This window comes from Aureococcus anophagefferens (assembly GCF_000186865.1).
Source record: "Aureococcus anophagefferens unplaced genomic scaffold AURANscaffold_7, whole genome shotgun sequence".
NCBI classification, from domain to species: domain Eukaryota; class Pelagophyceae; order Pelagomonadales; family Pelagomonadaceae; genus Aureococcus; species Aureococcus anophagefferens.
This window is the reverse complement of record NW_008705567.1, coordinates 302,389-315,129: the sequence shown is the minus strand read 5'-3', so window position 1 is coordinate 315,129 and position 12,741 is coordinate 302,389. Positions and strand designations below refer to the sequence as shown.

Genomic DNA, 12,741 nt, shown 5'->3' with positions numbered 1-12,741 from the left:
CGGCCCCCGGGGGGGGGGGGGGGGGCTGGCGCGCGCGCGGCCCCGCGGCCGGCGCGCGGCGCGCCGCCGCGGCGCGCCGCACCCGCCGCGCCGGCGCGCGACAGTAGTACGCGCCCGTGATCGTCGCGGCCGCGCCGAGGTAGAACGCGGCGAAGACGATGTCCGAGGCGAGCGCGACGAAGCCCTTGATGTCCTGGATCTCCCCGATCTTCCCGTGGAACGCCTGCTGCACGTAGAGCGCGATGACGACCTGGTACGCGGCCTGTGTCGCCGCCTCCTTGCGGAGGTGGAACTTGACGACGGGGATGGCGACGAAGTCCGGCACCTCCGTCACGACGGTCACGCGCGGCGCCTCCGTCGTCGACGCCGACGACCGCCGGCGGCCGCGGCCGCCGGCCGCGCCGTCGTGCGCGACGGCGTTCGGGTCCTTGCCCTTGTTCACGGCGGCCCCGCGCGCCTTGCCCGACCGCCGCTCCGGCTCCTTGACCTCGTCGTGCGCCGACCCGGAACCGTCGTCCTCGGAGTCGCTCGACTCGGGCGCCTTCTCGTCGCCGCTCGAGCCGTCGCCCGGCGCCTCGACGTCGCCGCCGCTGCCCATCGCTGCGCGACCACGGATCACGGACGCGAGGGAACACACACGCCACGGAGGCGGCCGCGCTGGGCCGGGTGGTTCTAGCCGCACATGACAATTTCTCCCTCAAACTTGGCGGCAGCTCAGATCTATCATAAAAAGTATCTTCACCAGCCGGGTCGTCAGCACCGACAGTCTCGGCGAGCTTGTCGATGTGGACCACGTGAACCATGTTGCGATCGGCCCAGCTGTTCCCTGAATCCCAGCCGTCTAGCTCGTGGAGCATGTCCGTCACTCCGAGTTAACTCCGAGTTTATTGAGAAGCTGGTGCACGCTCTTGTCGTAGCTCCGCGGCGACCTACGCAACCGCGCAGCCCTGGACATTCGTGTTCGAGCACGAGATGAGGCTCGGGTCGAGGTCGTCGTCCTCGTCTTCGGCCCGCACCTCGTCGGGGAGGGGCGCCGTCGCGTGGCAGTAGTCGAGGAGCGCGCCGAACGCGTCGAGGACCGAGTCGTCGTCGTCCGCGCGCGCGCAGCCGCACATGCGCCAGCCGATGATGCCCAGGTCGTCGACGCGCCTCGTGATCTCGTCGTCCGCGAGCGCGCAGCGGCCGCCGCCGCCGAACCAGTCGTTGAGCAGGAGCAGAACGGGGCACTCGGACTTGAGCGAGCCTACGGCGCCGGCATCGGCGGACGCGCGCTCCCCCCGGGCGGCACCGGCACCAGCCGGGGGGGGGGGGGGGGGGCGGGGCCCGGGCGCGGGCGCTGCGCCGACGAGCCGGCGCCAGCGGCCAACGGTGTCGAGCGCGTCGCGCCGCGACGCGTCGACGACGATGAGGCAGCCGTCGGCCCGCGACACGTGCCGCTTCACGCGGAACCTGGGCGCGCGGGGGGGGGAGGGCTCGGGCCGCCGCGGCGCGCGCGCCGGCCGCGCGGCCGTCGCGCGCTGGGCAGGACAAGAGTGCGAAATTCCCAACTTCAAAGGCTCCTCTCTCGGCCATTTTCCACTCGTTTCGGCTGATTTTTGGACGAGCGATCATCTCTCGGAACGGTCTCGAAGCGTGGATGCATTTCCCAGAACGCGCGCGCGCGGAACACTCACGTTGAAGCGACGTTGAATCACCCTTGTCCTGCCCTGGTCGCGCGGCATCTCCGTCAGGGCGAGGAACGCGTCGCCGCCGGCCGGCGCCGCGAGCGCGCCGGGGATCTCGAGGAGGCAGACGCGACGCCCGAGAGCGTCGAAGCCCACGTCGCCGGGCGCGCAGGGCGCAAAGGCGTCGCGACCCTCCACCGGCCGCGCGGCCTCGAGGCTCGCCCGGCGCGGCGGCGGCGGCTCGCCCCGCAGGTGGGCGCTGAAGCTCTCGATGACCGCGCTCTTCCCGGAGCCGGCGTCGCCGACGACGATGAGACGCACCACGCCATCCCAGCACGCCCCGCTGCCTGGAGGCTCCGCCGCCATCGTGATGTGTGCTGCAGCTGGGGCAGCAGCCCTCGTTGTTGAAGGATAACGTGGGCAACCCATGGGCTCATGAGATGGGCGGCCGTCGGCGCGCGCGGACCAGGTCGGAGATCGTGAAGATCACGCAGTCGAGAGCCGACGAGTTCAGGTAACCGGAAACGCCCGCCCGAGGCGAAGCCAGTTGAGGAGGTCCGTCGGTCAGCCCCTCACACCGCAACGGACTGGACGGTGGGAAGCCGCGGTCGCAGTTCGCCAAGACTCGGAGACCCCGCGGGCTGGAGGTCAAGTAGCGGCCGTCGAAGACGGCAGGGGAGCGCAGCGAGCCAGGCAAGCGTCGATAAGCCTGCCAAGGCGGACAAGGCCGCGTTCCGGGGGGGCGGAAGGGGGTAAACGGAGGGAGCTCTCTCCGAGGGCGAGCGGAGAAAAAGGGGGGGGGGGGAAGGAGAGGGGGGGGCGCTGCCACGTGCGGCCGGAGCGGGGCAGCCGCCGGCCGATCCTCGTAGAGGGCCATGATCTCCGGGTGCTTCTGGAGCTCGTCCGGGTTCTGCAGGGTTTTTAAAAAAAGAGCTCACCTCCGGCATCTTGCATCTTCAAGCGCGCTCGAGCTCCCGACTGCCTCCCCACTCCGCCACGATGAGCGAGGCGCGCTGGCAGTCGCTGCGCGCGTCCCACCGCGCGCTTGCCGACGTGAAGTCTCACGACGGCGGCGACGACTTCGAGGACCCAGGAGGCGGCGGCTTCGATGAGGCGCCGCCGCTGACATGGTCGCAGGTCGTGTCCGCGCGCGAGGCGACGGAAGCGCCGGGGCACGACGGCGCCGCGCCGGGCGCCGCGCCGGGCGCCGCGGGCCTCGAGGAGGTCAAGGTCGCCGTCGACGTCGACGCGGGCGACCCCTTCGGCCGCGCGCGGCGCCGGCGCCGACGCCGCCGCGCGCCGCCGCCGCCGCGTCCCGAACGCCGCGCCGCAGGTCAAGGCGGCCCACTTCAAGCTCCAGAAGGCGCACGCATCGCCGGAGTGGGTCAAACAGGTGAGCCTCTTCCTCGACCAGCAGATGGGCGACGCCGGCGACGGCGACGGCTCGGCCGCGCCGGGCCCCGCGGGCCCCGCGGCGCCCGGCGCCGGCGCGGGGCCCGGGCCCGACGCCGGCCGGGCCTCGCGCTGGGCCTGCCGCGCGCCGCTCTGGCTCCGCCGGTCCCTCGGGCGCCTCCGCGCGTGCGCCGCGGGCCGCCGCGGCGAGCGCCCGCGCGGACGGACTTCGACGGCGCCGGCGACGACGACTTCGTCCCCCTGGACCTCGACGCCCCGGGCCCCGCGCGCAGGCGAGCGGCGGCGCTTCGAGTCGTGGGAGCTCGCGTGCCTCGCGTCGGGCGACAGCGCCGGCGCGGCCGCGCCGGGCCGCGGCGGCGCCCGGGGCGGGCCGCGGGGCGGCGGCCGCGCGCCGGCCGAGGAGTCGCTCGAGGACCGGCTGCCCTACGTCGTCGACAGCGCCGCGGAGCGCGAGCTCGTCCTCGCGCGGTGGTGCCTCCGGCGCTGCGTCGGCGCGGACGTCGACGCCTACGTCGCCGCGACGCTGGGCTCGCGCGGCGACGTCGCCGACTTCGCGCCGCGGTCGCCGGCGCTCCGCGTCGGCCGCGCGATCGTCGCGGGCTGCCCCCTCGTCGCGCTCGCGTTCTTCGACGCGCGGCTCGAGCCTGCGGCGCCGGGAACGCCGCGGCCGCGGCCGGGCCCCGCGGCGGCCGCCGCGCGGCGCGCGGCCGTCGCCGCCGCGTTCCGCGACTGCGTCGACGCGGGCGCGTGGCGCGCCGTCGCGACGGGCCACGGCGTCCGCGACCGCGCCGTCGGCGCGCTCGCATCGCCGCTGGCCTACGGAGTCGCGCTCCTCGACGTCGCCGGCGAGCGGCGCGCGCGCGGAGCGGCGGCGCCGCTCGCGCCGGACGGCTTCGAGGCCGCGGACTGGGGCGACGTCTTCGAGGCGCTCCGCGCCGCCGTCGACGGCACCCGCGCCGCGCCCGCGCCCGCGCCCGCGCCCGCGCCCGCGCCCGCGCCGCGCCCGGGCGCTGGCGGCGCCGAGGCGCTTGCGCGCGCGGCCGCGCGGCTCCTCCGGCGGTCCGCGGCGCACTTCATGCGGCTCGGCGGCAACCGGCGGCTCCTGAGCCTCGCGTACCACGTCGCGCCGACGTCCGTCGCGCGCGACGCCGCGCTCCGCGAGGGCCCCGTCACGGAGCGGACGGTGCTCGGCTGGGTCGAGATCCTCCTCGCGCGGCGCGCCGTGCTCGGCGGCTGCTCCGTCGCCGAGTACTGGGTCGCCGAGGCCCTCGACGTCGACCGCGCGGGCCGCCTCGTCGCCGCCGCGCGTGCGCGGCTCTCGAAGCGGAAGGCGTCGCTTCTCGCCGCCGAGGTCGAGAGCGCGGACGCGCTCGACCGCGCGTTCCGCGACGCGCTCCGCCGCCGGCGCCGCGGGGTTCGCGGCGGCGCGACGGCGCCCGCGCCCCGCGGCGGCGCCGCGCCGCCGCCCGGCGGCGCGCCGCCGCCGCCGCCGCCCGCCGCGCGGCCCGACGCCGCGCCCGACGGGCCCGAGGGCGGCGACGGCGCCGCCTACCTCCTCGCGCGCGCGGACGTCCTGGCGACGTCCGCGCGCGACCTCGCGGACGCGCTCGAGCTCGAGGCGGCGCGGCGGCGCCGGGACCAGCTCCGCCACGTCGTCGGCTCCGCGGCCTTCGGCGCGCTCGCGCGCGCGGTCCTGCCGCCGCTCCTCGCGGCGCCCGCGGACGCGCTCCTCCGCGACGGCGCCGCGGCGGCGGCGGCCGTCGACGCCTGTGTGCAAATCAACCAGTGAGCTGGGACGTCGGGGCCAAACTTCAACATTCTCTCGAGCTCGGTCACGTCGACGTCGATTCGGCTGATTTTTGGACGAATCGATTGCCCTCGTCGAGTTCTCGAAGCACAACCGAAGAGCTCGCGTCGAAACTGTCGAATACGCGCACATTGAAGTCGGGTTGAAAATTTGATGTCCGCGCAGGTCGACGCCGTCGTCCGCGCGTGGCGCGACGTCGCGCGGGGCGCGGGCTTCGAGGACGATCGCACGCTGCTCGCGTCGCTCTCGCGCCACGTCGGCCTCGCGCCGGACCGGTCCTTCCGCGAGCGCGCGAGCGCGTACGCGGCGCCGGCCGCGGACGTCGTCGCCGCCGCCGCCGCCGCGCTCCGCGGCGCCGCGGCGCGCGACCGGCCGCTCGCGCGCGCGCTCCTCGGCTGGCTCGGCGCCGCCTACGCGGGCCTCTGGCGCGGCGGCGCCGCGCTCCGGCCCGCGCCCGCGCTCGCGCGGCTCCGCGACGCGCGCGGCGCCGGCGCGGCCCGGGCCGCGGACGACGACGCGCGGCTCCTCATCCGCGCGCTCAACGCCCAGGTCCACCGGAAGCGCCTCGTCCGCGGCCGCGCGCGGCCGCCGGCGCTCGCGGTGCCGCGCGACGTCGCGCGGCCTGCGCTCGCGGCGCTCGGCGACCTCCCGCCGCTCTACCGGCCCCAGCTCGACGCGTTCCTCCGCCGCCACCTCGCGGACCTCCGCGCGCGGCGCGCCGGGGGCGCCGGCGCCCGCGACGCCGGCGACGACAGCTCCGACGACCCGCCGCCGGTCTACCGCGTCGCCCGCTGACGCCGGCCGGACCAGGCCCGCTTAACTCGGTCCGTTTTTGCTGTTTTTTGCGGACTCTCAGTCCCCCCCCGCGGCGGGGAACCGCCTCTCGACATCACGCACCACCACCTAGTCACCCTTGAGAAGCGCTCGTAGCGCCGCGTCGACGTGATCTGGACCGTGCCGAAGTGCTTGAGCAGCGTGTCGACCTCGTCAAGCCCGAAGTCCGTCTTGGAGGCGTCCCACTGCTCCTGGGTCGACGGCAGGCGCGTGAAATCGAAGATGCAGAGGGCCGACAATTTGTCGTCGTCCGGGAAGCGCGTCTCCAGGCCGTCCATGATGGACTGGACGTATTTTACGGCGCCCTCGCGAACCCATCGCTCGTCCTTCTGGTTGCGCGTCAGGCCCGGGACCTTGTTGTACGTGAAGCTCGTCGTCTTCGCCGCCGACGAAGTCCGGGGTCAGGTACTGGGCCGTGAGGCCGGCCTTCACCGATGCGAGGATCTCCCGGGCGTCGTTGTAGTAGACGTGCGCCTTCTGGAAGGCCTTCGACACGAGGTTGAGCTGCGTGAGGATGTCCCTGAAGATGGTCAGCGCGAGCATGAATTTGAACGAGCCGACGACGCCCAGGAGCGCCTTGGCCGTCACGACCTTGGCCGCGGCGTCGGCCTTGAACTCGTAGTAATCCGCGCTGACAGCTTCCTCTGAGGTGCCCGGCCCCATACGCCGCGCGCCGGGGGTGCGATTTCGTGGCGCGCGGGCGGACTAATAAAAAAATAAAGTTCTACAAAAGCGAGGCGGTAGCGCGCCGAGGTCCACCCACGCGATGGGCAGCTCGGCGCCGGCAGCTCGGCGCCCCCGGCGCTAGGCGTATGGGGCACCTCAGGGGAAGCTTTGAGTACGGATTATGGTCGCCTCGACACGGCGACCAAGGGGCGCCCATCAGTGCACGCGGCCGACGCCGCATTCGCTTAGTTCCACCGTGCTTCGAAGTGGTCGCATCTCCACCTTGAGGGGGGTCGGTGGCGCCCTCGGCCGGCTCGGCGCCCTCGGGACGAGGGCGCCGCCCCCTCGGCCGACGCCCTCGGCTGAGGGATTTTCCCCTCGTCCGAGGGAGCCGAGCGTCCGAGGGTCCGAAATGGCCGAGGGCGCCGAGGGCGCCGACGGCCGCTGATTGGCCAGGCACGCCCGGCGCGCTCGAACCGTGACTGCAAATCTCTGGCCATCCGTCGTTGGAAGGTTATGAGGGGGCGCGGCAGCCCAAAGGCGCAGCCCTTGGGCGTCCCTGGGCGCGCCGTGGGTGCCGGCATTGACGCCCACGGTCGCGACGGTCCCCGAGACGGGGCGCAGCCAAGAGCGGCGGCCGTGCGGCGCTTTCCCCTCGCGGCGCCGTGGGCTGCCTACACGTCGGCGCGGGCACGAGGTCCTGTCGGTCCTAGGCCGCGCAGTCGCCCCAGTCGATGATGGAGCGTGGCCCGGGGGCGGCCAGGGACGATCTCTCCTGGCTGCTGACGCTGGTGCTGCCGTGGATCATCACGGAGTCTCCGTCGGACCGCCGCGGCGCCCGAGCCCCGACCGGACGAACTCGACGATTTCGAGTCTCACGACCCAGCCCTTGTACCGAGACGACGCCTGGGTGACGACGAACGATTCCCGATGCTGCAGTGATTCGAAACGAGTCGATGGGTTGGGAGGCGTCGAGCGCGCCCCATTCGAGCCTCTGAGAACCGCCCGCCTGTTCCCCGACGCCATCGCCTGGACGTCCCGTTTTCACCGGCGCGTCGTCCGTCAGGATGCGGCCCATGCAGCCACAGAGATCGTTGCGCATCTCCGCGTATTCGCTGAGCGGCGCGGGTGCAAAGCCTGTCATAAACACATCACGCAGCCCCGGACATCCAGCGCCCCGGGCCGGGGGTCACCAACGGTTCGCCGCCCTCGTCCGATGGACGTGCGCTCGTCCGACGGCCGCGCGCTCGTCCGACGGCCGAGTCCTCGTCCGAGGGCGCCGATCCTCCGTCCGAGGGTCCGAGGGCGTCGGACGAGGGGGCGGCGCCCTCGTCCCGAGGGCGCCGAGGGCGCCGAGGGCGCCACCGACCCCCCTCAATCTCCACCGTGAGACGGATTGAGAGACAAGGTGCAGGTACCGTTTTTCGTTGAATTGGCCTCCGCCCCCGACCGTGTGTCGTCACCAAACACGCATCGCCCCGCCTGCGCCGCGGGCCCGAGGCTGACATCCCCGCCGCTTCCCCATCCCCCGCAGCGCGATCCCCGCGCCCCCGCAAGCCGGCGCGCCTCAAGTCGAGACCCAAAACTCGTGCGCCCACCGTCCCCGCCGCCCAGGTCAGCAATGGCTCCCGCTCCTCGCTACAGCTGGTTCGTCCTCCTCATCCTCGGCCTCATCTACATGCAGCAGCAGTGGAGCCGCTACAGCCTCAACTACCTCTACAACGTGTCCGCCGACGACGACTTCACGTCGATCCAGGCGGCCGACTCGTTGAGCTACGCGGACTACGGCATCCTCACGGGCTACGGCTTCTCGGCGACCTTCTGCCTCGCGGGCCTCGTCGCGGGGCGGGCCGCCGACGTGTCGTCGCGGAAGCTCATCATCTTCGCGGGCTGCCTCATCTGGAACGCGGCGCTCTTCATGATCGGGTACTCGAAGACGTACGCCGAGGTGCTGCTCTGGCGTTTGGCGTTGGGCTTTGGCCAGGCCTTCTCGAACCCCGCGAGCTACAGCCTCATCGCCGACTACTTCCCGGAGGCGCAGCGCGCGCAGGCCAACGGCCTCTTCGCCTGCGGCGTCTACGCGCGGCGCGGCGCCGACGGAAGGGGGGGGGGGGGTCGCGGCCGCGCGCGCCGGCGGCCGGGCACCGCCCGCGGCCGCGCAGGTCGGCGGCGGCCTCGCGTCGCTCTGCATCTCCATGGCGACAAGCCTCGGGTGGCGCGACGCGTGCTTCCTCATCGCCGCGCTCGGCTTCGGCCTCGCCGCGCTCGAGGGCCTCGGCGTCGCCGAGCCGGGCCGCGGCGCCGCCAAGCCCGCCGGCGGCGACGCCGGCGCGCCGGCGCCGGGCCCGCCGAAGAAGACGTTCAAGCAGGCGCTCGCCGCCATCTTCGGCAACCGCCTCGTCGTCCTCGTCTTCGCGGCGAGCAGCCTCCGCTACATGGGCGGCTACGCGATCGCGCGGCCGCCGCGCGGCCGCCGCGGCGCCCCCCCGCCGGCCCACGCGCCTGCCGCCCGCCGCAGGCGGGCTACCTTCCGACGTTCTACGGCGTCGTCTTCCCGGGCTACGACGACGAGTACTCCTACATCAACGCCTACGTCGTCGCGACCGGCGGCTTCCTGAGCGCGCGGCCGGCGCCCGCGCGCGGCCCCCGCCGCGCCGGCCCCCGCGGCCAGGCCCCCAACCGCGCGCGCGCGCCGCGCAGGCTCGTGGCTCGGGGGCATGGCGGCGGACAAGTGGCGCGCCGTCGAGCCCCGCGCGCGCATGTACCTCCCCGCGTGCGGCTGCGTGGAATTCGAGTCTTCAACCCGACTTCAATGTGAGCGTACGCGGCAGTTTCGACGCGAGCTCTTCAGCTGTGCTTCGAAAACTCGAGGAGGGCAATCGATTCGTCCAGAAATCACCCGAATCGACTTCGATGCGACCGAGCTCGAGAGTTCTCGAGTTTGGTCAGGACCCCCTGAATCAGGGTGAGTTCCACACAGGCGTGCGGCTGCTTCGGCGCGCTGCCGTTCATGGCGATCTGCTGCCTCGCGCCCAACTTCTACGTCTCGATCCTCCTCGGCCTCTTCCTCGAGTACCTCGTCGCCGAGTGCTGGTTCGGGCCCGCCGCCGCCCGCGCGGGACGCGGCCGGCGGGCCGTCCCCGCGGCGCCTCGAGCCGCGCCGCCTCGGTCGGATCCGAGGCCCTCCGGCCCGTTCGCGGACGAGCCGCGCGCGCGCGCGTCGCGCGCTCGACGCGCGGCGGGCGGCTCGGGTCGACGCTCGCGCGGGAGCCGCGTCGACGCGCCCGCCCCCCGGCCCAGGTCGTCGCGACGATGCAGTCCGCGCTCGAACCGGACTGCCGCGCGCTCGCCATCGCCTGCTTCACGCTCATCGCGACGTTCTTCGGGTCGCTCGCGTCCTACGCGATCGGCGCCGCCCCGGGCGGCGCTCGGGCGTCGCGCGCGCGCGCCGCGCGCCGCGCGCCCGGGCGATCGCCCGCCCGAAGCCGGGCCGGGGCGGCGGCGGCCCGGCCGACCGCGGGGGCCGCGCAGGCGTCGTCTACGACGCGCTCCTCGCCGGCGGCGCGGCCGACGCCGTCGTCAAGTGGCTCGTGCTCTGGTCCGTCGTCGCGTCCTACGCGTCCTCCGGCGCGCTCTTCCTCTACTGCGCGACGCTCGACCAGGGAGCGCCGCGCGCCGCGCTCGAGAAGAAGCCCCTCCTTGGCGCGGCGCCGCGCGGAACCACGCCGACGTCGCGCGCCCCGCGCGCTCCGGAGAGCGCGTCGCGTCTTCGGGCGCGCGACGCGCGACGGTCGCCCGCCCGAAACCGAGCCGAGATGAGCGCGACGCGGACGAGGTCCGAGCGTCGGGAAGCCGGGGGCGCCTCACCTGACTCGTCCCAGGCGACGACGCCGACGCCGAGGCCTGAGCGCCCCCTGCCCCCCCCGCCGCGCGCACGCGCGTGAAACCGGCGCGTTTTGACCCCTTAAACCACCGAGGAAGCATCTGCTTTCCCCGCTAGTGGACCTGGATAGCCGGTGGCACCGGCTCTGCGGAGGGTCCCCCGATGAAATCGCTTCCATAGAAACGACCCGTAGTGACGCGGTCTAAGACGAGTCCGACGCGTTGGATGATGATCGTGTCAGGGTTCGGCGTGGCGGCCGTGCGTCGCTCGGCGCGGCGGCCGCCGCGTTTTCGCAACTTGAACTGAGCGACGACGCTCGCCGGCGTCTTTTCGGCGGGGTGTCGGTGGATCGAGATCGCTCCAGATCGCTCCAGATCGCTCCGGATCGCGCCGGAACGCTCCGGATCGCCGCCGGGGTCCCCGTGGCGCCGGCCCTCATCTCTTATCTTAATATTAAGTAGATCTAATAGCCGGTAATCTAGGATTTTGGTTGGTTCCATCTTACAATAGTAGTAATAAAATTGTTAAGCGATTTCAGATTGCAAAGCCAACAAATTGTATCCCCAAGTTCGCGTCGGAGTTGATGCTGTGACACGAAACGCGCAAAGTCCGCGCTCGACTATGGACGAAAAAGTCGTCTTCACCAGCCCGTAGCTCGACGCAGGAACCGAGTCAAGAGACAACCCCCGCTGCAGCGAGGATCGGAAGCCTGTCGACGACACATTCCCCGAGAGATGCACTCCCCAGGATTGCGTCGCGTCGCGCACGAGGCGCCGCAAGGGGTCGGGAAAGGGTTGCCCGCGGTCCCCGCACCCTTTTCCGCCGTGTTCGAGTTCACGGAGCGTCGGGGATCGTTCGTCTATGTAGTGCGGGAGTCCTATTTGATGCGCTCGACCATAGAGGTCGAAGACTTTGGATTCCAAGGTCTCTGCGACACGGGCGCGCACCGCGCGCGCAGCACCCGGATCGGGTTCAACCGTCGCGCGAGGCTGCCCCTGGATCCCGGCAACCAATTTGACCCCGAGCACGAGCCGGGCGGCCCCAGAGCACCGGCGCGGGGGCTCTGCGCGGCCTGGGCGCGCCATCACGAACGACTCGGCGCCGAGCAGCCCGTCCCCCGGGCGGCCCGTCGCGCTTCCAAGCCAAAGAAACGCCGGCATGTGTGACCGAAAATAGCGCGCAGCCCGCCAGGGTGGGCGCGGGGGTCCAACTCGCCGACTTCGGTTTGAGTTCCAGGAACTCGGGCTGTCGACAATCGAATGCCAAGAACTCCTAGGGCAGTCCACGATAACAATCTTTCATCCACTTCATCAAAAGTGGAGATACATTAACTTCTTCAAACAACATTGATTCTTGAATTAATCGATCAATACTAACCCTGATTTCGGCAGCATTTCGCACGTCGATGTCGATGGACGGACAACTTTCGACACGGCATTCGGCATGTTCCAGCCCACAGGGGGAGAAAACGAGCCTACATCGCCGTAGGAACTCGGGGGCGGAGATTCCAAAACCCCAGTCTGATCCTCGCGGGGACGCGCAGAAGCTGAGATCATTAGGGCCCGCGCAGCGCGCAGGACGTGGAGCCCGCCGCGCTCGAGAACCACAATGCGCTATGGCAACTCCTTCGAGATGGAGCCGCGTCGTGAGGGTCCGCCGCAGCTGCCAGGAGGACTTGCTATAGGGTTGCCCATGTGCTGCGGACGCGCGACGCGGAGGCAGCCCGCAGTGTGAGATCTAGTGTCCGCAGTTGGGCGGACGAAAGATCAATCGGCAGCCGTCGATAGATATGTTTCGCGCGCTCGTTGGGGGAACTTTTTTGATAAAGTGGATGAAAATCCTCCGCCGGGAGCCGGTTTGGCTGACCGTGAGGTAGATGTTGGCTGGCTGGCTGGCTCGGTCGCTGACAGCCACCCATTTCTTCAATGTAGACGTTGCATGTGCAAATCTTGCGATTTTCGTGCGGGATACATGTCAAAATCTAGTTAGAATCCGGAGTGGCCCGCCGGGGGTGACGGAAGCGCGAGCGCCGACGCGCGTGGCCGGCGGCCAGCCGGTCGCCGCAGCCGCCCCAGGACGGCGCGGCGCGCCGTAGGCGCGCGTTGTAGAGGTTGTAGCGAGGGGTCGTTTCGTGGACTGGACGTCCCTGGCTGGCTGGCTGGCTCGGCCCCCGGCGGCTGGCTGCGGTTTTGGACTGCCCTTGAGAACTCGGCGCAGCAGCGCAGCTGCATTTATTTCGGATATATTTTTTGTTTGAAGCCTCGGACAGAAGAATAGTCGAGTCCCCTCACCTGTTTTTTTGAGTAATTGGAAGTCGCCTCGGCCGCGAGTTGCGAGTGTCAACTCATCCTCGGTCGTCCCCTGTCATTTAGCGCAGAGCCTAGCGACGCCCAAGATGGCAGCGAGTTTTGAGATGGCAGAGGAAGAAATAGAGGCGCCTCGGTCGACGGGCGCTGAGGCGGCCGTGACACCTG

At 71.7% G+C, this 12,741-nt stretch overlaps 4 protein-coding genes across 4 annotated transcripts in view; 2 read left to right on the top strand and 2 right to left on the bottom strand.

Annotated features, from left to right (window-relative positions):
* Nucleotides 1–598, bottom strand: part of AURANDRAFT_63395 (hypothetical protein) — a gene marked incomplete at both ends in the record, with an annotated part of 5,873 nt that extends 5,275 nt beyond the window's left edge. Inside the window, one exon of the mRNA XM_009037783.1 lies at nucleotides 103–598. Coding sequence (XP_009036031.1) covers nucleotides 103–598 — 496 coding nt within the window. The remainder of the gene's footprint in view (nucleotides 1–102) is intronic.
* A 331-nt stretch (nucleotides 599–929) lies between these two features.
* AURANDRAFT_63394 (hypothetical protein) lies at nucleotides 930–2,030 on the bottom strand (the record flags this gene model as incomplete). The annotated part of the gene is made up of 2 exons (XM_009037782.1): nucleotides 930–1,243; nucleotides 1,685–2,030. 2 exons carry the CDS (start codon nucleotides 2,028–2,030, stop codon nucleotides 930–932), a joined length of 660 nt encoding a protein of 219 aa, XP_009036030.1.
* A 633-nt stretch (nucleotides 2,031–2,663) lies between these two features.
* On the top strand, nucleotides 2,664–5,679 carry AURANDRAFT_63393 (hypothetical protein; the record flags this gene model as incomplete). Its single annotated transcript, XM_009038161.1, has 3 exons — nucleotides 2,664–2,888; nucleotides 2,998–4,848; nucleotides 5,050–5,679. 3 exons carry the CDS (start codon nucleotides 2,664–2,666, stop codon nucleotides 5,677–5,679), a joined length of 2,706 nt encoding a protein of 901 aa, XP_009036409.1.
* Nucleotides 5,680–8,005: 2,326 nt separating this feature from the next.
* AURANDRAFT_63392 (hypothetical protein) lies at nucleotides 8,006–10,777 on the top strand (the record flags this gene model as incomplete). Its single annotated transcript, XM_009038162.1, has 6 exons — nucleotides 8,006–8,458; nucleotides 8,547–8,792; nucleotides 8,903–8,980; nucleotides 9,365–9,463; nucleotides 9,685–9,779; nucleotides 10,750–10,777. The coding sequence occupies 6 exons, from the start codon at nucleotides 8,006–8,008 to the stop codon at nucleotides 10,775–10,777; spliced, it is 999 nt and encodes a 332-aa protein (XP_009036410.1).
* Nucleotides 10,778–12,741: the final 1,964 nt, after the last annotated feature.